The sequence below is a fragment of the Urocitellus parryii genome, chromosome 1 (genome assembly GCF_045843805.1).
Source record: "Urocitellus parryii isolate mUroPar1 chromosome 1, mUroPar1.hap1, whole genome shotgun sequence".
Taxonomy (NCBI): Eukaryota; Metazoa; Chordata; class Mammalia; order Rodentia; family Sciuridae; genus Urocitellus; species Urocitellus parryii.
This window is the reverse complement of record NC_135531.1, coordinates 60,248,640-60,275,245: the sequence shown is the minus strand read 5'-3', so window position 1 is coordinate 60,275,245 and position 26,606 is coordinate 60,248,640. Positions and strand designations below refer to the sequence as shown.

Here is a 26,606-nt window from a genome sequence, read left to right as displayed (position 1 = left end):
CTAGTGGTCGGTTTCTCCCCAAGCCATTGGTTTGCTTTTTTTTTTTTTTTGCCATGAAACCAAGCAAAGGAAATATGTAAAGAAAAGAGTTCATCATTGCCAAAATTTTACATAAGGACATATCATGTTTCATCCACCTGGACCCCAAATAATACCTGCCTTTTTAAATGAAGAATAGTGTTTAAGAATATTTCCATTTAAGTCATTTATACAGACCATGGAAGTGGAGCTGTGGTGCAATGGGCTAGGCATGTGTCTGGATTTTTACCAGTAACTACAGAATGAAAATGAACAACCTCACCTAAGAATTAAGAGTTCTGTGGAAGGGCAGGTTCCCAGGGCTCATAATCATGGGGTTGTTCTGAAGGGTACACATCTTCATTATACTCAGGCAGGTATTGTCAGGGCCAGACACTAGGTCATGTTCCCCTCTGCTGTCCTCACAATCCCTCATCCTGATACTTTGGAGAATGTAATGGTTAATACAAATGGAAAAAGTTTTCTAGATTTTTTTTTCTAACAGTCTAGATCAGTGGTGTTGGGGTAGAGAGGGAAAGAGGGGGGAGAGGAGGACGAATATGAAGATCCAGTCCCTCCCTCCTGCTCCAACCAGAGCCACTCAACCTTTATCTCTCTTACCTCATGAGCACTGAAGAAGGACGCCAGAGACAAAGTGAATTAAAAATCACTGTGATGTAAGCCCAACTACCTGGGATGCTGAGGCAGCAGGATCACAAGTTCAAGGCCAGACTCAGCAACTTAGTGAAACTTTGTCTCAAAAAATAAAAAAAATGATAGAGCTCCGTGTTATGGTGTTAGAGTGCCCCGGGTACAATTCAGTCTTTGCAGCCATGGTTGCCCTTTTTTTGTTGCCTGGGGAAAAGGGTTGGGTACAGAATGACTCAGTAGCAAAAGCACCAAAGGTCACTCTGAGTCCAGCTCCAGTCCTTTAGTCCTTGAAAAGTGTTCCTTGTCAATTCCAGAGAAACCAGAAACGACAATTTTAGAAAAACAAAAATGATGCTTTTTTTTTGTCTTTTTAACAAGAATAGCTACAAATAAAGGGTCTAAAAAAAATAGAATTATGCACTTTGAGCTTTGGGTTTAGGGAGCATTCATCACTAGAGGTCAACTACAAAACCAGCTCTTCCAGACAGAGCAGCCATCTGGTTAACTCACCACCCCCACCACCCCCTGAAATCCAGGGTGGCGAGTCATCGCCTCCTGGGGGCCTTTTCCTGCCTCTCTGTTGAAGCGTTTCCTTATTTCTTTTTATGTCTTTGAGAAAGGAACAGAATCCTTTACCACCTACAGTGTCTTAGATACCCCTAAACAACACTCAATTTACCCTCCCAGCAAATTAATCATCTTTGTAAAATATTAAAAGCCCCTTATGTTCCTTGGTCACTATCCTTCAAACCTGTTCCTCTGTCAGGAAAGGCAGATGAGGTGCTGTGCAGGAAATTCAAGAGTTCAGTCCTGGTCATGTTTTAATATCTTGCAGTTCATTGGACTGCTGGATGGGAGTCCAGAGCTGGGGAACTTGAATTGGGCTGGAGATATTGATTTGTAACCTGCTGGTATAGTTAAAACCCAGAGGTATTTGACACCTAGAAGACAGATGTCATGATCTTAGAGAGAGACATGGTGTATCAAGACAAAGAGACCCAGATCTAGCATGTAGAAGTCAAGGCCAAGGAGATGAAGCCAGCAAGGGGGGAAACTTGTTTTATTACGTTGTTTGATCTAGTTTCTCAAAAATGTCATGACTTAAACTGGACACCATTTCCTGGGAGTCATCTGACCAGATTAGAACGGTAAAAATCAATGACTTTGATAGTTTCCAATACAATCCTCTATTAAGCAAGTCTAAAAGTAACCTTTGACTGTCACCATATGTGCTTAAATGCCAACCAGGAAGGGCGCAGCCTTTGAGGAGCTCTGCAATTTGGATAATTTGGGGGGGGGGTGTCTTATTAAGTAAAAGAAAACAGCCAGGCATGGTGGCACATGCCTGAAGACCCAGCTCCTGGGGGGGCTGAGGCAGGAGGGTCCCTTGAGCCCAGGACTTTGGAGCCAGCCTGAGCCACTTAGTGCCACTCGAAAGAAAGAAAGAAAAAGAAAACACAATTATTAATCCACAATTAAGTGCAAAACTTTAGTAGGGAATCATGCCAGTGAGGGGCCTTGGCATTTAAGCTTCTTTAGCTTCATGATAAATCCATGACTGTCACTAAAATCCCTGAGTTTCCCCCCATGGATATTGTTGCTAAGCCACATCTCCCAATCCTGTCCTTTGCCCTGCTGTCTATTGAACCTTACATTTATCCCTTTAGAGTGCCACCCTGTTAGAGGTGACTTAGCCATCATCATCGAGAGCTTCCTTAAGTACTTTAATTCTGGACCCCACATCTTTGCCAGGCCTCTGGTTTTCATGCCCTCCACTGATCCCCTAAGCACATCCCCACCATTCTTTCCCAAGTGAATCCGCAGCAGGACAGAAATTAGTCTCGAGGCAGCCGATCACAGACCCCCCGGTTGACACTAAGTAGCACTATTTATACGGCTGCTGTAAATCCACCTAATTCTGCCATCACAACGTTCAGAGATCCTGTTCAATGTTTTGCTAAAGCCCAGAGATACGCTGTCTGTGGTATTTCCTCATCAGCCAACCAAGTAACCTAATCAAAAAAGGAGATGTAGTTAGAAGGCCACGGTTTAGAAATAAAAGTCTTGTTTCATTAATATCATCTTTAGTAAAGCCGTTTATTTTCTTTATCGCCCTTCCTCTTCCAGCATGCCTGCATTTGATCAGGAAAAAATAATTAACAAAAAAGATTATGTTTGCTCCGAAGAAACATTTCTCCCAGTCCTGTCTACCACCCATCTTTATAAGGCCCAGGGGAGTAATTAGTGTTTGATAAGTACCCACAGGCTCATGTCTCTTCCCAGTGCCCACTCCAGGAAAATGGCAGGAGTGGAATTGACTGTATTCGGTGCAATGAAACCTGCTGAGTCTGGCTATATACCAGGGAATCGAGGATATTAATTGAGATACTAGTTAACATTTAATAAGATACAAAGACACAGAGGATGGATTCGGGGCATAGCCCAGGAGTACAGTGCATGTTTAGCATGAGCAAGCCTCTGAGTTCAATTCCCAGCACCAAACCAAAAACAGAGTGAGAGAAAGAGAGAGATGACGATGATGGTGATGATGGTGATGTATTTCTGCTACCTGGAAACAGTCATATCATGGAGATGTTTTCCCAATTTGTTTAGAAGCAGCCTCCATTTCCAAATCTAACAGCCAGTCAGAGCCGGAATGCCATTGAAGGGTTCTCCTTAGTGGTCTCCTCTGTTTGATGAATGAGCATCCATGGAGTGTGGCCAGGGGCTGGGCACTCTCTAGCCATCTCTGGAGGTGTGCTCTCTAGGGTACTTGTAGGCCGCCCATAGGTCTAGAATCGGGCAAGAAAACAGGGGCTTCATTTCTGTGGAACAGTTCAAGGATGTAGTGTTCCTCCTCTTCTTCCTTGTCCCATTCCGTCCCTCCTGGCCTCACCGTCTCCAGCCCTTGTCTCTGCATTCTTGCCTCATCATTCTCTCATGCTTTTTTTCTAGAGGGACCAAAAACTTGTTGGAAAGAAAGAAACCTGCCCAGCAGAGCAGACTTTCTTTCTGCTCGGCCTGGTCCCTCCTAGGTTTTCTTCACCCACCCCTCTTGGCTGTCTTTGTGCCCTCTGACCTCCTCAGACTCCTTTGCAACCTCATTTTGTTTTGGGGTCCTTTCCTGCACTGCATTCAACTCTCTGGGTAGAGGCAAAAAGGTGGAAAGTGGGAGATATTCCTCAAGTCTTTTTGCCTCCTCCTTAAAGTTGGAGGAGGTCCACATTTCACATAAAAAGAGCTAGTGATTGATCAACCCCTACACGCATGACCCCAGCTGCTGTGCTTTGTAGCTTGGGTAGAATTTCAAAAATTCATGATTAAAGATTTAGCAATTTGAGTTATCCTGAATTTGCTTCCTAAAGTGTATTACAAAACTTACATGCATAGCTTGCGCGTACTCTTTGTGGATATTAGGTCTAAGAGAATCTACATGGGGCTATAGTGATGATGACGAGGGTCTATGCTGATTATTGGACAAGAAACCATAACTGGTACTTATGTGTGCTTTGGCCAGCAAATAATTTGAGCAGAGATTTTTGCCCAAGGACAGTTGCCATGTGCTTTTTCTGTTTTCTTAGCTTCCAAACTAGGTGTCGATTCTTATTCCTTTTGTACAGGATTGTGAAGTTAGGTTAGAGGAAAATAGAAAAGTTTCATCATTTTGCTATTTTGTGATGCTTCATCTAAAATGTTATGCCTAAGACCAATAGGCTAACAAGACAAAAATGATCATTTTCTGCAATCTAATATAGGAAAGCTCAGTCTAAATAACCCTTAAACACACACACCACACACATTCTGGTAGTCAGAATGTTAATATGCAGGAGGTTATGAGCCAGAGGAAACCAAACCTAGGAGGTAAGGGTTCAGATCCACTGGCCCAGGGATGCCTGCGTGAAATAAAACCTTTGCTTTGCCTCTTTATCATTTGCTATCCAGGCCACAGAGCACTTGTCAGTTGAAACTCTGAGCTGATTTATGAGGTTTGCTGAAATGGAAAGAGCTCTGGAATTTATGGCGTGATTCCCCCTTGTTATTTGCTAAGCTAAGACCATGAAACATATGGCCTTAATATGGAGTGAGAAGGAAAATAGGGCTTTCATTAAACCACAGTCACCATTTTGATCCTGATTTGCTTGTCCGCATTCCTGTCCTTGGGAAGTACTAAACAGTGTGTTGAAAAGCCTTTGAGTCCAATGTGATCTTAGCCACTCAGCACCCAGTTTGCCCTGAAAAATAAAAAAATAAAATGGGAGCAGGGACTTACCTTGGGTTTAAACTTAAGCAAGTGAGGAATGAAGTTGGCCACAGGCTTGCATAATTACCCAACCACTTGAATCATTATGGCTTCAATGAAAGCATTTGCATTTACAGAGGATCTGCTGGGTATACCACTCATGTTTTAAGTAGAGTGCACTGATGCCAGAAACCAGGAATTTTTTTTCGTAGTAATGGGCAATCTGCAACTTCTTGGGTCCCAGGGGGAAAAAAAAACCCCACCAAACTTTTTTCTTTTATGCCTACCAAATTCTGAGATGAGACAGGAAGAAGTGCATTATTATTTGAATTCCTTTTAATGTGTCCATCAGGCCTTTTTCTTTGTGCCAAGCCCAGTGGATTAAAAGAAAAGGTTTTATGTCAGTGGTGAGATGACTCACATAGTCCCCTCCACACACATCCGTGATATTTAATATTTTTTAAAGGGCATCTTTGCATGGCAAATACCCAGGGGGAATATTCAAAGTATTTTGTAACTGCGGGAGCGGAAGCACTGATCACCCAGATGGTCAGTGGTTTTGGAATTGGAGCAGAGTTCTGAAGTTCTCCTACTGGGCAAAGACATATGGGAGAAGGATTACTGGGCAGGTGTCAGGTGGAGGGGTGCTGGTGGTGGCAAAAGGGAGGAATGGGGGGCTCTAAACAGAGACTGTTCAGCTCCCAGTATATAAATACGTCTGCATTTAAATAGCATGGCTACCTGAGTCCAGGTCCCAGTTGCAGTCAGTGATCCCATAATATCTGGTAATTGATGGAAGTGACAGATCGGTAATGACAGCCACTTAAACCTTTTCTTTCCTTTTTCCCTCCTTTTGTAAACCCAGATTGGGGAGTTACTGAGTACCACCCATCCTGCCAACAAAGCCAGCTTGACCCTGTTCTGTCCCGAAGAGGGGGACTGGAAGAACTCCAATCTTGACAGACACAATCTCCAAGACTTCATCAATATCAAACTCAACTCAGCTTCTATATTGCCAGAAATGGAAGGACTTTCTGAGTTTACCGAGTACCTCTCAGAATCAGTGGAAGTCCCGTCTCCCTTTGACATCCTGGAACCCCCCACATCGGGTGGATTTCTGAAGCTCTCCAAGCCCTGCTGTTACATTTTCCCAGGAGGGCGGGGTGATTCTGCCCTGTTTGCCGTGAACGGATTCAATATGCTCATCAATGGAGGATCCGAAAGGAAATCCTGCTTCTGGAAGCTCATCCGACACTTGGACCGAGTGGACTCCATCCTGCTCACCCACATTGGGGATGACAATTTGCCCGGAATCAACAGCATGCTGCAGCGGAAGATCGCAGAGCTGGAGGAAGAGCAGTCCCAGGGTTCCACCACCAACAGTGACTGGATGAAAAACCTCATCTCCCCTGACTTAGGGGTGGTATTTCTCAACGTACCTGAAAACCTGAAAAACCCAGAGCCGAATATCAAGATGAAGAGAAGCATAGAAGAAGCTTGCTTCACGCTCCAGTACCTAAACAAATTGTCCATGAAACCAGAGCCTCTCTTCCGAAGTGTCGGCAACACCATTGATCCTGTCATTCTTTTCCAAAAAATGGGAGTGGGGAAGCTTGAGATGTACGTGCTTAACCCCGTCAAGAGCAGCAAGGAAATGCAGTATTTTATGCAGCAATGGACTGGCACCAACAAAGACAAGGCTGAACTGATCCTGCCCAATGGTCAAGAAGTAGACATCCCAATTTCCTACCTGACGTCCGTCTCCTCTTTGATCGTGTGGCATCCAGCAAACCCTGCTGAGAAAATCATTCGAGTTCTGTTTCCTGGAAATAGCACCCAGTACAACATCCTGGAAGGGCTAGAAAAGCTCAAACATTTAGACTTCCTGAAGCAGCCTCTGGCCACCCAGAAGGATCTCACGGGCCAGGTGCCCACCCCGACCGTGAAACAAGTAAAACTGAAGCAGAGGGCCGACAGCCGAGAGAGTCTCAAGCCAGCCGCCAAACCGCTGGCCAGCAAATCGGTACGCAAGGAGTCAAAAGAAGAAACCCCCGAGGTCACAAAAGCGAATCAGGTGGAAAAGCCACCCAAAGTCGAAAGCAAAGAAAAGGTGATCGTGAAAAAAGACAAGCCGGTCAAAACAGAGACCAAACCTCCCGTGACGGAAAAGGAGGCACCCAGCAAAGAGGAGCAGCCTCCCGCCAAGACCGACGTGGCCGAGAAGCAAGCCACGGACGTCAAACCCAAGACGGCCAAAGAGAAGATCGTGAAAAAAGAGACCAAGACCAAACCCGAGGAGAAGAAGGAGGAGAAGGAGAAGCCCAAGAAGGAAGTGGCTAAAAAGGAGGACAAAACACCTGTCAAGAAGGAGGAGAAACCCAAAAAGGAAGAGGTGAAGAAGGAAGTCAAGAAAGAAGTCAAGAAGGAAGAGAAAAAAGAACCCAAGAAAGAGGTTAAGAAGGAAACGCCGCTGAAGGATGCCAAGAAGGAAGGGAAGAAGGACGAAAAGAAGGACCTGAAAAAGGAGGAGAAGGAGCCCAAAAAAGAAATCAAGAAACTCTCTAAGGACTCCAAGAAACCATCGACGCCCCTCTCTGAAGCAAAAAAACCAGCGGCTTTAAAACCAAAAGTACCCAAGAAGGAAGAGCCGGTCAAGAAGGAGTCTGTAGCTGCTGGGAAGCCAAAGGAGAAGGGCAAGATTAAAGTCGTCAAGAAGGAGGGCAAGGCTGCCGAGGCTGCAGCTGCAGCTGTCGGCGCCGTGGCCACCTCGGCGGGTGCCGTGGCAGCGGCTGGGCTAGCAGCCACCGGTCCTGCCAAAGAACTGGAGGCCGAGAGGTCTCTTATGTCATCCCCTGAGGATCTCACCAAGGACTTTGAAGAGCTAAAGGCGGAAGAGATTGATGTAGCCAAGGACCTCAAGCCCCAGCTGGAACTCATCGAAGACGAAGAGAAACTGAAGGGAACCGAGCCCGTGGACGCCTACGTCCTCCAGAAAGAGACAGAAGTCAGCAAAGGTTCTGCCGAGTCTCCCGACGAGGGGATCACCACCACGGAAGGGGAGGGCGAATGCGAGCAAACGCCGGAAGAGCTGGAGCCGGTCGAGAAACCCGGGGTGGACGACATTGAAAAATTTGAAGATGAAGGAGCTGGTTTCGAGGAGTCCTCGGAGACCGGGGATTATGAGGAGAAGGCCGAAACCGAGGAGGCCGAGGAGCCCGAAGAAGACGGTGAGGAAAACGTGTGCACCTCCAAGCACAGCCCCACGGAGGATGAGGAGAGTGCCAAGGCCGAGGCAGATGTGCACATCAAGGAGAAGAGGGAGTCTGTGGCCAGTGGGGACGACCGGGCCGAAGAAGACATGGACGAGGCCGTTGAGAAAGGAGAAGCTGAACAATCTGAGGAGGAGGAGGAGGCCGAAGAGGAGGACAAAGCAGAGGATGCCAGAGATGAATATGAGCCGGAAAAAATGGAAGCTGAAGATTATGTGATGGCCGTGGTTGACAAGGCTGCGGAGGCTGGGGGTGCCGAGGATCAGTATGGATTCCTCACCCCATCAGCCAAGCCACCGGGAGTCCAGTCTCCTGGCCGAGAACCTGCGTCTTCGATTCACGATGAGACCCTACCCGGAGGCTCAGAGAGTGAGGCCACTGCTTCTGATGAGGAGAATCGAGAAGACCAGCCCGAGGAATTCACTGCCACCTCTGGCTACACTCAGTCCACCATCGAGATATCCAGCGAGCCCACCCCCATGGACGAGATGTCTACTCCTCGCGACGTGATGAGTGACGAGACCAACAACGAGGAGACAGAGTCCCCGTCTCAGGAATTCATAAACATCACCAAATACGAGTCTTCACTGTATTCTCAGGAGTACTCCAAAGCGACTGTCACCCCCTTCAACGGATTATCCGATGGGTCAAAAACCGATGCCACCGAGGGCAAGGATTATAATGCTTCAGCCTCCACCATATCCCCACCCTCCTCCATGGAGGAAGACAAATTCAGCAAATCTGCTCTACGCGATGCTTACTGTTCAGAGGAGAAAGAGGTGAAAGCCAGTGCCACGTTGGAGATCAAGGATACCGTCTCCCCGGTTTCGGATGAGAAGCTTAGCCCAGCCAAGAGTCCATCCTCGAGTCCGTCTCTGCCGTCACCCGTAGAGAAGACCCCCCTGGGTGAACGTAGTGTGAACTTCTCTCTGACGCCCAATGAGATCAAAGTCTCCACAGAGGCCGAAGTGGTGTCTGCGTCTCCTGAGGTGACCCAGGAAGTAGTCGAAGAACATTGTGCTAGTCCTGAGGAGAAGACTCTAGAAGTGGTGTCTCCGTCGCAGTCTGTGACTGGCAGTGCCGGCCACACACCTTACTACCAATCTCCCACCGAGGAGAAGGCTGGTCACCTCCCTACAGAGGTCACTGAAAAGCCAGCCACAGTGCCCGTGAGCTTTGAATTCAGTGATGCCAAAGATGAGAGTGAAAGGGCTTCCATAAGCCCCATGGATGAACCCGTGCCTGACTCAGAGTCGCCTATGGAAAAAGTCCTGTCTCCTTTACGCAGCCCTCCCCTGATTGGATCCGAGTCTGCATATGAAAGTTTTCTCAGTGCTGATGACAAGGCTCCTGGCAGACGTGCCCAGAGCCCCTTTGAAGGAAAGAATGGAAAACAAGACTTTGCAGACCAAGTCAGTCCCGTTTCTGAAATGACGTCCCCTGGTCTTTACCAAGACAAACAGGAGGTCAGAAGTACAGACTTTACACCAATCAAGGAAGACTTTGGTCCAGAAAAGAAAACCGGTGATGTTGAAGCCACGAGTTCTCAACCAGCACTGGCTTTGGATGAAAGGAAATTGGGAGGAGAGGTCTCTCCAACCCAAATCGATGTCAGTCAGTTTGGATCTTTCAAAGAAGATACCAAGATGTCCATTTCTGAAGGCACCGTCTCAGACAAGTCAGCCACTCCTGTTGATGAGGGTGTAGCAGAAGACACCTACTCTCACATGGAGGGTGTGGCCTCAGTCTCCACCGCCTCCGTGGCTACGAGCTCATTCCCGGAACCCACCACAGATGACGTGTCTCCTTCTCTGCATGCGGAAGTGGGCTCCCCACATTCCACAGAAGTCGATGACTCCCTTTCAGTGTCTGTTGTGCAAACGCCTACCACTTTCCAGGAGACAGAGATGTCTCCGTCTAAAGAAGAATGCCCAAGACCGATGTCAATTTCTCCTCCTGATTTTTCCCCCAAGACAGCCAAATCCAGGACACCAGTTCAAGATCACAGATCGGAACAGTCCTCGATGTCTATTGAGTTTGGCCAAGAATCTCCTGAGCACTCCCTTGCTATGGACTTCAGTCGACAGTCTCCAGATCACCCTGCGGTGGGTGCAAGTATGCTTCACATCACTGAAAATGGGCCAACTGAAGTGGACTATAGTCCTTCTGACATGCAAGACTCCAGTTTATCACATAAGATACCACCAACGGAGGAGCAGTCCTATACCCAAGATAATGATCTCTCCGAGCTCATCTCCGTGTCTCAGGTGGAGGCCTCGCCGTCCACCTCTTCTGCTCATACCCCGTCTCAGATAGCTTCTCCCCTGCAAGAAGAAACTCTATCCGATGTTGCTCCTCCCAGAGAGATGTCCTTATATGCCTCACTCACCTCTGAGAAGGAGCAAAGTCTGGAAGGAGAGAAGCTCTCTCCAAAATCTGATATCTCTCCACTCACCCCACGAGAGTCCTCTCCTTTATATTCACCTGGTTTTTCAGATTCTACCTCTGCCGGCAAAGAGAGCACCACAGCTTGCCATACCTCCTCATCTCCACCTTTAGACGCAGCATCTGCAGAGCCCTTTGGCTACCGTGCCTCCATGTTGTTCGATACGATGCAACATCATCTTGCCTTGAATAGAGATCTGGCCGCATCTGGCATGGAGAATGACAACGGAGGAAAGACACCTGGTGACTTTAGCTATGTCTATCAAAAGTCTGAGAAAACCACCAGGTCCCCGGATGAAGAAGATTATGACTATGAGCCTTCTGAGAAAACCACCAGAACCCCCGACGTGGGCAGCTATTACTATGAGAAGACGGAGAGAACCATAAAATCTGCCTACGACAGCGGCTACTCCTACGAGACCATTGAGAAGACCATCAAGACCCCCGAAGATGGTGGCTATGCCTGTGAAATCACCGAGAAGACCACCCGGACCCCCGAAGAGGGTGGCTACACTTACGAGATAAGTGAGAAGACCACGCGGACCCCTGAAGTGAGCGGTTACAGCTATGAAAAGACCGAGAGGGCTAGAAGGCTCCTGGATGACATCAGCAATGGCTACGACGACTCGGAGGAGGGTGGCCACGCGCTTGGGGATGCCAGCTACTCTTATGAGACCACTGAGAAAATTTCCAGCTTCCCTGAATCCGAAAGTTACTCCTACGAGACGTCTACAAAAACAGCTAAAAGCCCTGACAGTTCTACATACTGCTATGAGACGATGGAGAGAATCACTAAAACCCCCCAGGCGTCGACGTATTCCTACGAGACCTCTGATCGCTGCTACACGGCGGAGCAGAAGTCCCCCTCGGAGGCCCGCCAGGATGTGGATTTATGCCTCGTGTCCTCCTGTGAGTACAAGCATCCCAAGACAGAGCTTTCGCCCTCCTTCATCAATCCCAACCCTCTGGAGTGGTTTGCCAGTGAAGAGCCCACTGAAGAATCTGAGAAGCCCCTCACTCAGTCAGGGGGAGCCCCACCACCCCCAGGAGGAAAGCAGCAGGGACGACAGTGTGACGAGACCCCACCTACCTCAGTCAGCGAGTCGGCCCCATCCCAGACTGACTCTGATGTCCCTCCCGAGACGGAAGAGTGCCCTTCCATCACAGCCGATGCAAACATCGACTCCGAAGACGAGTCGGAAACCATCCCCACAGACAAAACTGTCACCTACAAGCACATGGACCCCCCGCCTGCCCCCATGCAGGACCGCAGCCCTTCTCCACGCCACCCTGACGTGTCCATGGTCGACCCAGAGGCCTTGGCCATCGAGCAGAACCTGGGCAAAGCTCTGAAGAAGGACCTGAAAGAGAAGACCAAGACCAAGAAGCCAGGGACAAAGACCAAGTCCTCGTCACCTGTCAAAAAGGGGGACGGGAAGTCCAAGCCCTCAGCAGCTTCACCGAAACCGGGGGCCTTGAAAGATGCCTCAGATAAGGTGTCCAGAGTGGCTTCTCCTAAGAAGAAAGAATCGGTGGAAAAAGCCACGAAAACCACCGCCACTCCTGAAGTCAAAGCCGTGCGAGGGGAAGAGAAGGACAAGGAGACCAAGAATGCCGCCAACGCTTCCGCATCCAAATCAGCAAAGACTGCCACCGCAGGTAGGCCCAGGGCACCAGGCATCCTGGTGTAGGTCATGCAGTTCTTTCCCTGTTTGGCTTTGTGCTGGGAGGACAGGGGAGCACACATGGATGCTTCACTTCCCCTCATGACTCTCTCCTGCTGAAGGTCTGTGTCGCTCAGCATATGGCCCAGAGCAGCTCTGATGGGACAGTGGGATTCCAGGCTTTGCTCCATTCTGGAGTATAGCAACTGCATTCCTGATCGAAACCGTCAGAGCCAGGGGTATGAGTTTCGAGCTGCTCTGAAGACTGGCTTCAGATATGCCGGCCGAGGTTACAAGGGCTAGAAGCTCCAAAAGGCCTAGAGAGAACTAGAAATTCCATCCCAACCCCCAATGACCTGTCAAGGTCCAGGATTTTTGAGTCCTATTTTTTTTTAAAAAATAAGATTTTTAAAAATAAAATCATGAAAATTTAGAATTATCATTTTTTTTTTTATTTAAGGAAAAAAAAATGACCAGTTTGGAGATACCTTCCCATTGAAGGAAATGTTCTGTTTTCTTATCAGCTAACACACACTGTAATTCCAATTGATACTCCTGACTTCTGATCATTCCTGATTTCCCTCTGATTCCCAGATTTATCAGTTTCATAGCAGTGATGTGGGATTTTGATGACACTGGACTTTGGTAGCACAGTTTTATCTTGTTGCTTCTTAGTATTCACGGGGATTTGTACTAATGCTCATTTTTTCTTTCTTTCTTTATGTAATTTTCCAGGGATTTTAGATCACCATTCACAAAGGCATATAAATTGACCCAAAACTATGAAATAAAAAATAATTTGAATAGCATTTCCTTGGTTTATTAGACAATATCAGAGAGATGACCCTTTGGGGCTCTCAAATTCCATGCATTTTATGGTATCTTGGTTACAGCTGCAGATTTTACTTTATGTGAAGCATCAATTTTAAGACTCAGTTCTCACAAGATTGGGTCTTTTTATGTACACAGAGAAAATAAATGGAATTTGTTCATGCTTAGTATAAATATAAAGCCACCAGATAATTAACCCTTTGGTCTGAAAGAGCTGATGACCTGCACTAAGGAAAAAGCATGGAATCCCTTCAAATTAATAATATTAATAAAAAACAGATGAAATTTTGCAGAACATATACACCCTAGCCCACGGAATTGATATTAAAAAAAAACTTTCTTGAACATTTAAGGAGACCATTTAACGACAAAGTAATAAAGAGGATTTATTTTTATTTACTTTGAAGATGCTTTTAGATTTCTAAAAAGGCAAAGTTGCCCATTTAACTGATTTTAAAAACAAATTTGGGTGGACTTCTGGTGATTTCCAGTTTGTGCTTCTATGGACATTATTAATTTGATTTTGATGGTAGCAGTTTAATATTCAAGGTAAAATTGCAAACATATTTAATTATTAGAACATAAATTCAAACTTCTGTTAGAGTCAGGATTCTTTAGAAGGTCCCCAAATGGTTGTTTTCAGCTCAGATTGACTAAAATGGCCTGTGAATGTATTTATAAAATGAGCTTATTTACCTCAAACATTAATTTGGCCAATTCTTGCTACTCCTTTGCTCCACTAAAAGTAAAATTGGGCAATTGATGGAATTCACTGGAACTTTTTAAACTCTGAGATGAGAGTTTTTATACATCCCACGGAGAAAGGAAAGCAGGTTAAATGTATAGAATCTCACCGGCATTTCAGGTGGTTTAGGCAGTGGTCTTAAACTGCATATTAGAGTCCCCTGGGGTGCTTTTAAAAGATCATGGTGCCCAGACCCCAGCCCTAGCCCACTTAAGCAGACTCTGGAGGAGAAGGCCTTGGCATCAGTAAACAACCAAGGTGACTCTAATCATGCAGGGAGAGTGACGGACGGACCACTGCCCGAATGTTAGCTTTACTCGTTCAAAAGCATTAAACCTTCAAACCAGAAGAAGTTAGCAAGGCAGCTGACGAAACAGGGTGCCAGGAAATTTGGGGGTTAATCTGAACTGCTTCTTTGCCCAGGCTGTTCTGGGTTAGGCTGGAAATTTGGGCTCCAAGGTGCCCCTTTCTGCAGTCTGATATGTCCTGATTGATTAGCAAAAGCCTAGTCTTTGTGGACCTTCCTTTGCCAAATGTTGGTGTCCAGCCTGCATAGGGAGAGATGTCTCACAGCACTGTGGGAAGGCGAGAATACAGTGTTTCCTTGGGTTATGAATGGTGAGGAGGGCCCTGGAGAGCATATAGGGTGAAGATCTGAACTACTTACTGGGACAAAGGTTAGGGCATACTCTTCAGCTATGGGCACAACTGCTATCAATTGATACCCTAAAGTGAACTGCTAAGATCTCTTAACTTCAGCTGGGTGCGATGACATAATTCTATAATTCCAACATCTCAGGTGGGTTGTAGGTGCGAGGGCAACTTCAGCAGCTTAGTTTCAAAATAAGAAGGACTGGGGATATAGCTCAGTGGTAGAATGCCCCTGGGTTCAGTATTCAGCACCACCAAAATCAATCAATCAATCAATCATCGAGTAACTATGGTTTGCCAGATGCAGATGCTTCTTTTTGATTTTTAAGGTGTTTACTAGATCACTTTTCAGATTTAGATGATGTTAGTAGCTCCTTTAGGAAGGTGTAGCTATCTAGTTCTGTCTTTGCAAGGGCCTTGAAACTTGAAACTTCTTACTTCATAATGGGTTGTGCACAGAGGGCAAACATCCCACTCTTCATTTCTCCTACTGAAGTGATAAACAACCATGGAATTCTCGTATCGCTAGTGTTAGATGTCCTGTACACATTATTGGGGAAGATGGAGATGCTGTCACTTCTGTGCCTATCTCAGAGAGCCTGCTTGGGGATGAGTGGGGGAGGTACATTGGACAGACAGCTCTCTTCATGTTACTGAGACCCTTGCTTTGTTTTTGTTTGTTTTCCAAAGGACCAGGAGCCACCAAGACGACCAAGTCCTCAGCTGTGCCTCCAGGCCTCCCTGTGTATTTGGACCTGTGCTATATTCCCAACCACAGCAACAGTAAGAATGTTGATGTTGAATTTTTCAAGAGAGTGAGGTCGTCCTACTATGTGGTGAGTGGGAATGACCCTGCTGCTGAGGAGCCCAGCCGGGCTGTCCTGGATGCCTTGTTGGAAGGGAAGGCTCAGTGGGGCAGCAACATGCAGGTAAGGGCCCGAGGACCTTGTCTGCACTGTGGTTGAACTGGGGCCAGAGGCAGAGGGAGGGAGCCATGTTTAGCAAGGCACCTTTGTCATTGCGGATCTGTACAAGGTGCCTCTCAAAACTGTCACACATGAAATCTCAGGACAAAGTCAATTTAACCCACAGAAAATGGTCTAAAATAGTATTTTTTTTAATTCGTTCTTTTTCGTTATACGTGACAGCAGAATCCATTTTGATCTAATTATATTAGCATTGGACCTATCTTATTTTAGTTAGAATTCCATTCTAATGGATGTACATGATGGTGAGATTCACTGTGTTGTTTTCATATATGTACATGGAAAATTATGTCAGATTCATTCCACTGTTTGTTCCTTGCCTATCCCTGCTCCCTTCCCTTCATTCTCCATTGTCTAATCCACTGCACTTCTACTCTTGCCTTCACTGCTCCTTTCACATTTCAGAGAAAATATTCAACCTTTGGTTGTTTGGACTGATTTACTTCACTTAGCACAGTAGTTTTCAAGTCTATCCCTTTGCTGGCACATGTCATAATTTCATTCTTCTTAATGCTGAGTAATACTCCATTGTGCATATATACCACAGCTTCTTTATCCATTCATCTATTGAAGGACACCTAGGTTGGTTCCATAATTTAGCCATTGTGAATTGAGCTGCCATAAACATCGATGTGGCTGCATCACTGTATATGCTGATTTTAAGTCCTTTGGGTTTATACTGAGGAGTGGGATAACTGGGTCAAATGGTGGTTCCATTCCAAGTTTTCTGAGGAATCTCCATACTGATTTCCAGAGTGGTTGTACCAATTTGCAGTCCCACCAGCAACAAATGAGTGAACCTTTTCCCCCACATCCTCACCAACATTGTTACTTGTATTCCTGGTCATTGCCTTTCTGGATGGAATCTCAGTGTAATTTTAATTGCTTTTCTCTAATTGCTAGGTACGTTGAACATTTTTTCATATATTTGTTGACCCTTAATATTCTGTGAAGTGTCTGTTCAGTTTCTTTGCCCAGTTATTGATTGGGTTATTATTATTGTAATTATTTTTATTTTGGTGTTAAGTTTTTTGAGTTCCTTATATATCCTGGAAATTAATGCTTTATCTGAGGTGGCAAAGATTTTCTCCATTCTGTAGGCTTTCTCTTCACACTCTTGATTGTTTTCTTTAATGTGGAGAAGCTTTTTGGTTTGATGCCATCCCATTTATTGATTATTAATTTTACTTCTTGCTCTTTAGGAGTCTTATTAAGGAAGTCAGTTCCTGAGCCAGTATGTTGGAAGGTTAGGGCTACATTTTCTTCTAGTATGTGCAGATTTAGTCTAATACTTAAGTTCTTAATCCACTTTGAGCTGAGTTTTGTGCAGGGAGAGAGAAAGGTGTTAAATTTAATTCTGCTGCATATGGATTTTCAGTTTTCCTAGCACCACTTGTTGAAGAGTCTGTCTTTTGTCCAATGCATGTTATTGGCACCTTTGTCTAGTGTGAGGTAACTATATTTTTGTGGGTTTGTCTCTATCTTCTATTCTATACTATTGGTCTTTTTGCTTGTTTTAGTGCCAAAACCATGCTGTTTTTGTTACTATAGTTACTATAGCTCTATAGAATAATTTTAATCTGGTATTGTGATACATCCTGTTTCACTTTTCTTGCTAAGGATTGCTTTGGCTATTCTGGGTCTCTTATTTTTCCAAATGAATTTCATGACTGCTTTCTCTATTTCTATGAAGAATGTCATTGGGATTTTAATAGGAATTGCATTCTATCTGTGTAGTGCTTTTGGTAGTATGGCCATTTTGACAATATTAATTCTGCCTATCCAAGAGCATGGGAGATCTTTCCATCTTCTAAGGTCTTCAGTTTTTTTCTTTAGTGTCCTATAGTTTTCACTTTAGAGGTCTTTCGCCTCTTTTGTTAGATTGATTTCCAAGTTTTTTTTTTGTTTGTTTATTTTTTGAGGATATTGTGAATGGGATGGTTTTCCTAATTTCTTTTTTAGCTGATTCATCATTAGCGTACAGAAATGTAATTGATTTGAGTGTTAATTTTGTGTCCTGCTACTTTGCTGAATTCATTTATGAATTCTAGAAGTTTTTGGTAGAGTTTTTTGGGTCTTCTCAATATGAAATTATGTCATTGGCACACAGAGGTATTTTGAACTCTTCTTTTCCCACTTGTATACCTTTTATTTTATTCTTTTGCCTAATTGCTGTGGCTAGAGATTCAAGGACTGTGTTGAATAGAAGTGGTGAAAGTGGGCATCCCTGTGTTGTTTCTGTCTAAAGTAGTATTCTTGATGCCACCAATAACCATCACTTTGGAGGAAAGCCACCTTACCTAAGGCATAATCTATTCATCTACAAAATGGACTGAAGGTTAATTGCCCTCCCCCAATATATGAGTATTGTGCATGCGAATCAAAGCGGTCATATTTCTATGGGAGAGCTGCTGAAGAAGTGCATTCACTCCTTTGTTTTTTATGGATGGACCGAAGGTAAGAACTTTAGAAAATCAACTGTCCAGGTGAAATTCCATAGTAGGAGCATTGACTCCTAAAGAATATGCCTAACTCCCAAACCAAGTGTCTAGCTATGAACCACCCTGTCAGTACGGTTGGGATCTTTGTTCATCCAAATTTTACTTGTGGTTCTGCACAAAATCACTTAGTAAACTGTGTTTGCATACTATTAAATAGAATTGCTTATTTAATCATATGACATCTAATGTAGCCAGGCGCATTAGATTTCACACCCCTATAATCCCAGCAACTCAGGAGGCCTGCGGCAGGAGGATGCCAAACTTGAGGCCAGTCTTAGCAACTTGGTCAGACCATGTTTCAGGGGAGAAAAAAAAAAAAAATGACTGAGGATATAGCTAGCTCATAGCTCATTGGTGGAGTGTGCTTGGGCTCAATCCCCAGTACCACAAAAAAGGTAAAAGAAATCTAATGCGAAACAGCCAGTTGCCTCCTAAGGAATATAACATTTTTAAGTCATTAACCACCTATCCCACTCACCTACCCCCCAGCCACACATGCAAAGAGACATATATCTTCGTTTCCAGAAAAATGTTAATTACACCCAGTGGGTGGGTTTTCTGAGGATGTTGAGCTACAATAATAACTAAAACTCTTTTGACTAAATATGCATTATCTTTTATGCAAAACTTACTGGCTGAAAGAAAATGTAAGAAATAGCCTGAACCAAGGTACTTAATGAACATTAAAGGATTGAAAAAAACAACAGTGAATTTAGATGAACTAATTACAAGTCTCTAGTTGTCTTTGGTTCCAGTCTTCCACTCTTTTTGTGTGTGTGTTTATTCTGGTTCCTTACAAATGTAAGTTGAAACAAAGACTTGCATTCCTTGAGGAAAATAGAACATTTTTCTTTCATTCCCATCTTCTAGTGGTCTAATACCTTGGGTTTGTACTATTTTTGCATCTGGTTTCTGTCCCTGCCCTCAACCAGCTATTTTCTCCCTGCAGGTAACTCTGATCCCAACTCATGACTCAGAAGTGATGAGGGAATGGTACCAGGAGACCCATGAGAAACAGCAAGACCTCAACATCATGGTTTTAGCCAGCAGCAGCACAGTGGTTATGCAAGATGAATCTTTCCCTGCATGCAAGATAGAACTGTAAAAACCAAGGCCAGCCACACCACAGGATTTGAACTTTGTTTCCAGAAATTCTTCAATTTGAAACTACCTTTTCTAAAACGCCAATTCATCTAATTAAGTCGCCGAACAGTTACCTGCCAAATGCTATCCTGTGTCATGGTGACGCAAGTCACTAATATTTCTCAGTTTTTGCTGATTGCTAAGGGAAGTAACAGTATTCCCACAATAGGGTTCAAGTTACTACAAAATTACCTACCCCAGTTCATCTCTGCTGAACATTTGGAAACCATGCACTAGCAAACCCAACTAACTTCTGCTAGGTAGAGGCATTTGTCTTAGAGAGAGAGAGAGAGAGAGAGGGAAGGAGGGAGAGAGGGAGTGAGGGAGTGAGCGCACAAAGAGAATGCAGGAGAGAGAGAGAGAGAGAAAGAATGAGAAAGAAAAAGAATGCAAGAAAAGGAGATGGAGTGGAGAGGTTCTGGTGAGATACCCAGAGAGGAAAAGAGAGAGCAGGGTGGGGTAAAGAGAAGAAAACCAACAATGAGGTCTGCATTTCCTCAGGCAGTAGGTATTCTGTAGTCTACACAGGCCAAGTTTTCCATTTTTGTCAGTCTTAAGTCATCATTTTCTAAAGCAAGCTGGCTAGAGGAATACAAAAAGAACAAAACTTGTCATGAGGGCATGTGAGATTGTCACGCCTTAATTAAGCTCCTTCAGTTTGAAGGCTGCACACTGACATGCTGTAGTGAGTGTAGACCGCACACACAAGTGGAATGAGCCCCATTCAGAACTCTCAGACTCTTTAGACACACGAGTAGATTGATCTAAGGCATGCTCCCAGCATTTGTCCACCCACTTAGTCCACACTGCGTCAATTAACCTGCATGCGTCAACGCCCAAGTCCACCCCAATTAACTGAAGCAAATACCAAAGCAGTTGGGAGTACATATGGTAGACAATTTGCCTTAGGAAGTGACTTGAATGTACAAAGATACTTGATGCACTTATTTTTTAATGTGAGACAGCAAGTTTATAAAACATCCGTGTAGGATTATAGATACTCCAGTTGAAGAAGCACGTGTGTGCACATGGGGGGTACTAGAAGTTTATCTGATTGGTCCAACAGTTTGATGCTGAGTCATGCGTGCCGAATACCACGCCAGTGCACCCGTGACCCCTCAGCCAAACAAGTTGCACCTTTCATAGCTTCTTCACTACTGCAAATTCAAGACTGAAAAGGCTTCTATGATCAGAACTGGGAAAACAGTGAATCTTATGGTGGAAGAGGTTCTCAGCAAGTGTACAGTATTTACCTTCCTTTGTCTTACATTGGCTTTTTTAATTTTCCATTAATTTCAACATGATTATGGGAACAAGTGTACAGAACTTTTTTTTTTTAGCTATGTGAGAACTTTTCATAGATGAACTTTTTAACTAACGTTTTAATTTACAGGAAAATACAAAAGAAAAATTTCAAGCGATAGTCTTTTTTTTTAAGTGTTTCATAAGACAAAAAATCGAATAATTTTTTGAAGTTCTGGCAAGATTGAAGTCTTAAGGTTGCAGTAAAAATATTTATTAAAAACCCCTAACTACCAGGAAGAATGATACCTCCCACCTTTTGATTCCCATAACCTAAAAATTTGAGTATGGGCTATTTGAGAGTGGGAGAGAACAGCATGGTAGGCTAATTCCAGGGCTTTTATGAGTCTATCACCCAGTGGTACCCTACATACTTCTTTCAAGATCTTCAACCATGAGGTAAAAGAGCCAAGTTCAAAAGAACCCTAGCACATGGGATTTTCTTTTTTGGAAAAAAATAAGTAATAGATTGACAACAAATGAATCCCCCACTCCTGTTGTTCATCATGTAGAGTTCAGACATACTGTCCATCGCCGTCATCATTGAACATGAACCTGGGAAGCCAGATCATGATTAAAACTGACGTCCGGTTTCAAGTTGCAGCTCCATGCACCCAGTGTTCGGATGTGGCAAACTTCTCAGTGACAACTGTGCTGTGCTCTGTCATGTCACGTTTCCTGCAGACTCTTAAGATCTACGGAGTAGTGAACAATGACCTCATTTTATTTTCTGTGTTAGTTATTTATTTCAGAATTAACATTTTAGTTTATTTTTGTCTGTTAAGTGTTTGTTTTGCACTGCTAACTAATATGAGGGTTTAAACAATGCTTCTTCAGGGTCCCTCACTGGGGACCCGTGCAGTCTACTTAATGCTGTGAATTACATTTTCCAAATGTTTAATTTTTTTTAAGAAAATTAATATTCTATTTTTGTTAGGCTTCTCTAGGAATACAGTTTTTATTTATTGCCCTATTTCTTTTTTAAGTTTTTAAAAATAACACACTAAGGGTACAAAAACGTCACACCTGATAGAAGAGTCATTGTGACCAAAATGGGTTTCATTGAGCATCAACTCATCTACCTAAAACTTCTTTTATGAGAAGCCCATAAAATTACTCAAGTTTATTATTTAATGGTTAGTTATTGAGTTGGTTCACATAATGCCTAGGAAGAGAAACATTTCCTAGCCTTCTTGCCAAATCCAGACCTCTGGTTGATTTTTCTTTGATAGAAGATGGAGTTACTTTCCCATTTTCCAAATTAAAGTTACTTAAGTTGTATATTATTTTGCTTTTAAAAAAAGTGCAAACACTTTTGGAAAATTATAGCCAGTCTTCAGTTATAACCTCTCTACCCACTCCTTGCCCCCAACCCCCTACCCCTCTATGGAATTTAATGAGAAAAATATAAAAAACTGTCGTTGGTCAGCTGGCTCTTTTTCCTATGAAATCTATCAGTACTGTCCTCCATTCGTTGTTCTCTATGATGGCCACAGAGCCTGAGTATACCAGGAAAACCAATATTTGCATTACAGGTTGCTCTTGTCCTTCTAGACATCTTTCCTACCTGTGTGACTAACCTAATTTTGCTAGTTCCATAAATACACAATTAGTTTAGTAACAGCCATCAGAAAGTACCATGTACCTTCATGGTGAGAGCTAAAACTCGACACAGACTTCTAGGAGCTTTGTTCATACCGATTACTTAATCCAATTGTATAGATTTGAATATTTGAGTGGAAGGAATTTCCATTCTGTTTAAATGATGGGATTCTATTGCGATAGCACTCATGATCATGACCTTTTTGGTAGTATTCTTAAACAAAATTCTACAGAGACTAAATGTTAGAGACGATCCTCCATTTTCAATTTTAACCAATTCTATCCCCTTTCTCAAAACCCCAACCCCTGTGCATGCTTTCTCAGTCTTGTGGTGGGACTGGATACAATGACTGACCCCTCCCTCTTTAAACACCATTTTTCCATGGAGTTCAAAAGGAAAAAAAATTTTTTTCTTAACGTTACATATCATAGTGAATGGTTTCCCCAGTGTATATGGATGTTTTAAGTGTCTCCAATAGCTTATGAAGTTTAGGAGCTTTCCAATATTCATTTAATAAGATTTAATCATTTGCTAATGGAAATTTTTCCACCTTCCATTTTTCCCTCTGTTACCAAATTTCAGCTCCGAGGAGCTGCTCTACAATTCTGGAATTGCTTTTCTTGCCTCTCTTTAGTCATCTGTCACAGGAGGTTTCTGCTCAGTAACGATATTGTGCGTTAGGAGAACTTTTTATTTTTATTTTTTCGTGCTTCAGATGTAGGAGAAAAGATCCTGTTTCCATTTGAAAGGAACTGTTAAGCTTTTTATCTTTTGACCAACTGAACAACACACCAAAAGCAGCCTAGAGATGAGCATTTCTTTGAAAGCAATTAGGTTATTCACCTGGTATTAAAACTATCTACTATTTAAAAAAAAAAATCTGTGACTTTTACGAAGTTCATTTTAAAAGGCAGCATCAAAAACTGAAAAAGGAAGGGAAGAAAAAGTCAACAGCTTCTCTGCACTTGTTTGGAGCTCCCCAAAGCGGGAGCCACAGAGAAGAGGCTCGGACCGGGCTGCCCCTTGGAGAACACCCCGCAGCCAGCAGTTGGGAGTCACGCTTTCCACGCTGCACGCAGCCCCTTCACTTTTCCAGCCCCTGCAAGGAGTGGTCCTGAGCTGGGCTGAGAAGCACTTCACACTCCTCTCTCTTGTTCTGAATGGTGTTTGTGTCAGTCTGCAGCTGTGTATGGCATTATGTCTTATAATCCTGCATCACTTCTATCCTATCCAGTCATATCTAATGTAGAAAATTAGTTTCCAGTGAAAGTAATATGTAGTGCTTTTATGATATTTGTGTGCAATATCCCCTCTTCCATTGAGGATATTTGATGTAAAGGAAAAAAAAAAAACTCAGTTCCACAATAAAATACAAAAGTGGCAAAAGTTCATGCATTCCCTGTGCTGTTTTTGGCTTTGTGTCCTGAGTTGGGCTCTGCCATCCATGACGGGGGGTGACCACATTCTTTTCAGACTGCTTTTTTGTGGCTACTCATTGATTGATGTGTGCAGCCAAGCCCTCAAGAAGGTTAGAGTCTTAAGGACAGAAACTGGGAGTTGAGGGAGAAGAATAATAAAAACAGTGGCCTAAAAAGAAAGTAGTTGAAGGAGAATTTTAGCTGGGCTTCCTGCACAAACCACAAAGAAACGAGAAAGCAGATTTGAATGCCGGCTCTGCCATATCCAGCTGGGTGACCTGTCATTTAATCTTTCTGGAGTTTTCTTCTCTGTAAAGTGAGAGAGCTCAACTAAAGGGTCAGATGGGCTGGTCCCTCCTGAGATGTGTTCTGTAAGCTGTCATGATTATTATAGCTGAATAAGCTATATCTAACTAACATAGTGTGCTGTATATTTCACTCACACTCATCAATGTGAAAAATGATTATATAAACCATTTGAATGCCAGAGAGGAAATCCTACTTGTTTAAGTATTTTGAATACATCTGTATTCCCAAAACACTTACACAAGTAGGATTTCCTATATGCCATTTAAATGGTTTTCCTGCCTTTACTCTGTACCCAGTGGCGGGTTCTATTTGGCTTGTGGAATTTAAAGAGGAACAAAACAACTTCTGTCCTAGCTGGTTTAGGAAGACAGACCAGCAGAGAGGCAATGATGCTACATTGTGACAAGGGCTCCTAAAATGGAAGAGTGAGCTTAGATGACCATAAGAGAAACCAGCGGCAATGTGTATGCTGAGCCCTGGAAAGAAGGAAAGAAAGCAAATTCCGGGCAGAGGACACACCACGGCTCAGCAGAGAGCGGGATCAGCATCTGTTGGGGCAGAGACTGCACAGGATGGCAGCGCATAGTGGGGAGCCCAAGCCCCCCGGGGGGGGTGTGCCTATGGGGTGTTCAGTGGAGACCTCCAGTACCTGGCCATGTCTGTCTTCAGAGATGGTCTTTGACCTCACAAGGCCCCTGCAGTCTGTCCCGAGTCACTATGATGTCCCTTTGTCATATACACTACTTCTCATCTTGCGCTTTGCCTCTGAACCACTCGGACGGCATTGAGTGGTCTCAGCAGAACTCACTATTTGCTAAGAGGGACTCTGAAACTCTCCTGCTTTAGTCAGCTTTTTTGCTGTTGTGACTAGAAGACCTGACCCAAACAATTGTAGAGGAGGAAAAGTTTCTTCAAGGGCTCACAGTTTCAGAGGTCTCAAATCTATAGACAGCTGACTTTATTCCTCAGGGCTCCAGGTGAGGCAGGACATCATGGCAGGAGAGTGTGACAGAGGGAAGCTGCTCACGTGGTGATCAGAAAGCAGAGAGGAAAGAGAGATCCATTCTCCAGATAAAAATATACACCCCCATAACCCTGCCACCAATGAACCACTTCCTCCAGCCACACCCCACCTGCCTCCAGTCACCATTCAGTTAATCCCATCAGGGATTAATCCACTCATTTTCCTCCAAATCTTCTTGCATTGTCTCACATTTGAGCTTTTGGGAAATATCACATCTAAACCATAACACCTCCAGAAATGAAAGGGTTAGGATGTGAGAACTGGGGTGGGAAATAAGAGATTTTAGTTACCTCTCTCAGGCTAAAGTTGGATAATTAAATTGTTTTCTGTTCCATTGCCCAATTCCAGGTTTTTCTTCTGGCATGAACCCAAGGTGACCAACCATCATGGTTTGCCTTGGATGCCTGATTGTGCCTCAGGATACTCAGGCCCAGGGAACCCCTGAGGCCTGGTCACCCTACCCACTCCTGTCCTATTTAAATCTGGAAAAGAGTGAACCCTCTTCCAGCTTCTCTTCCATATTGTGGAAGTAGATTTTTTTTCCAGTTTCATTTTTCCTGTCTTCCAAACCATAAAGGTCTGTTGAGGACCTGTGACCATACTTTCTCTCTCTACTTCTGTCACTCATTCTGGATGCTCTTCTGTGTCTTACAATTTTTCAATTTTTTTTTTTTTTTGGTACCTCAGGCACTCGACCACTGAGCCCCATCCCCAGCCCTGTTTTGTATTTTATTTAGAGACAGGGTCTCACTGAGTTGCTCAGTGCGTCACCATTACTGAGGCTGGTTTAAATTTGAAATCCTCCTGCCTCAGCCTCCCAGGCCGCTGGGATTACAGGCATGTGCCACTGTGCCCAGCCCTACAATGATCTTTTAACATAGTTTGACGCACAAACTCTTGGCATCTCACATAAATACAATCACCATTTCCTCTTTTATCTAATATCATATGTAAATTCACTGGAAGCTCATCTGCAGCTTGGCCACACACAGTTCTGGTCACACACAGTTCTTTTGCTGTGAGATGTTCTCCTGCTTTACTGTGGGGGTTGTTGGTGGTGTTTTACAGACAGTGGAGCTGCGCCTGATTCTCAGGGAGAGCTTCAGGTCATAGTCCAGACCATATACGCTCAAGCCAGAAATGCAAGCTACTCTAATGCTCACAGAGGTTTAAATGTCATGTGTAAACTGATGACTTTCACAGTTGTGCCTGCAGCCTGTACCTCTTCTCTGATCTCCAGACTCAAATCCAGCTGCCTGTTGAGATCTTCACTTTGATGTCCAAAAGGGAATGTTTCAAAAATACCCCAAATCAGCTGGATGCGGTGGTACATGCCCATAATCCCAGCTCCCAGGGAGGCTAAGACTGGAGGATCACAAGTTCAAGGCCAGTCTCAGCAATTTAGGGAGGCCCTGTCTCAAAAAAGACTGGGAATGAAGTTCAATCGCCCCCCCTCAAAAAAAGCCCCCAAATAAACCTTTGATATCTCTCCCCACACTGCCAGACTGCTTCTTCCCCTAGGATTTTCTACCTCTGTAAATGGCAAATGCATAATTCTAGTTTCTTAGGTCACAAATATCAGCCCTGTCAGAAAATCCTGCTGACTTGACCTTTAAAATACAGTCACAAGCCAGGCACAGTGGCTCAGGGCTGTTATCCCAGCAGTTTGGGAGACTGAGGCAGGAGGATTACAGGGTTCAGGGAGACTGAGGCAGGAGGATTACAGGGTTCAAAGTCAGCCTCAGCAATGGTGAGGCACTAAGCAACTCAGTGAGACCCTGTCTCTAAATAAAATACAAAATAGGG

The 26,606-nt window shown here is 44.1% G+C and overlaps 1 protein-coding gene across 1 annotated transcript in view; it reads left to right on the top strand.

Moving 5' to 3' along the window:
- Map1b (microtubule associated protein 1B) overlaps positions 1 to 20,603 on the top strand; it is a 102,781-nt gene extending 82,178 nt beyond the window's left edge. The window contains exons 5-7 of the mRNA XM_077800374.1: positions 5,775 to 12,282; positions 15,205 to 15,443; positions 18,951 to 20,603. Coding sequence (XP_077656500.1) covers positions 5,775 to 12,282; positions 15,205 to 15,443; positions 18,951 to 19,106 — 6,903 coding nt within the window. The 3' untranslated portion in view covers positions 19,107 to 20,603. The remainder of the gene's footprint in view (positions 1 to 5,774; positions 12,283 to 15,204; positions 15,444 to 18,950) is intronic.
- Positions 20,604 to 26,606: the final 6,003 nt, after the last annotated feature.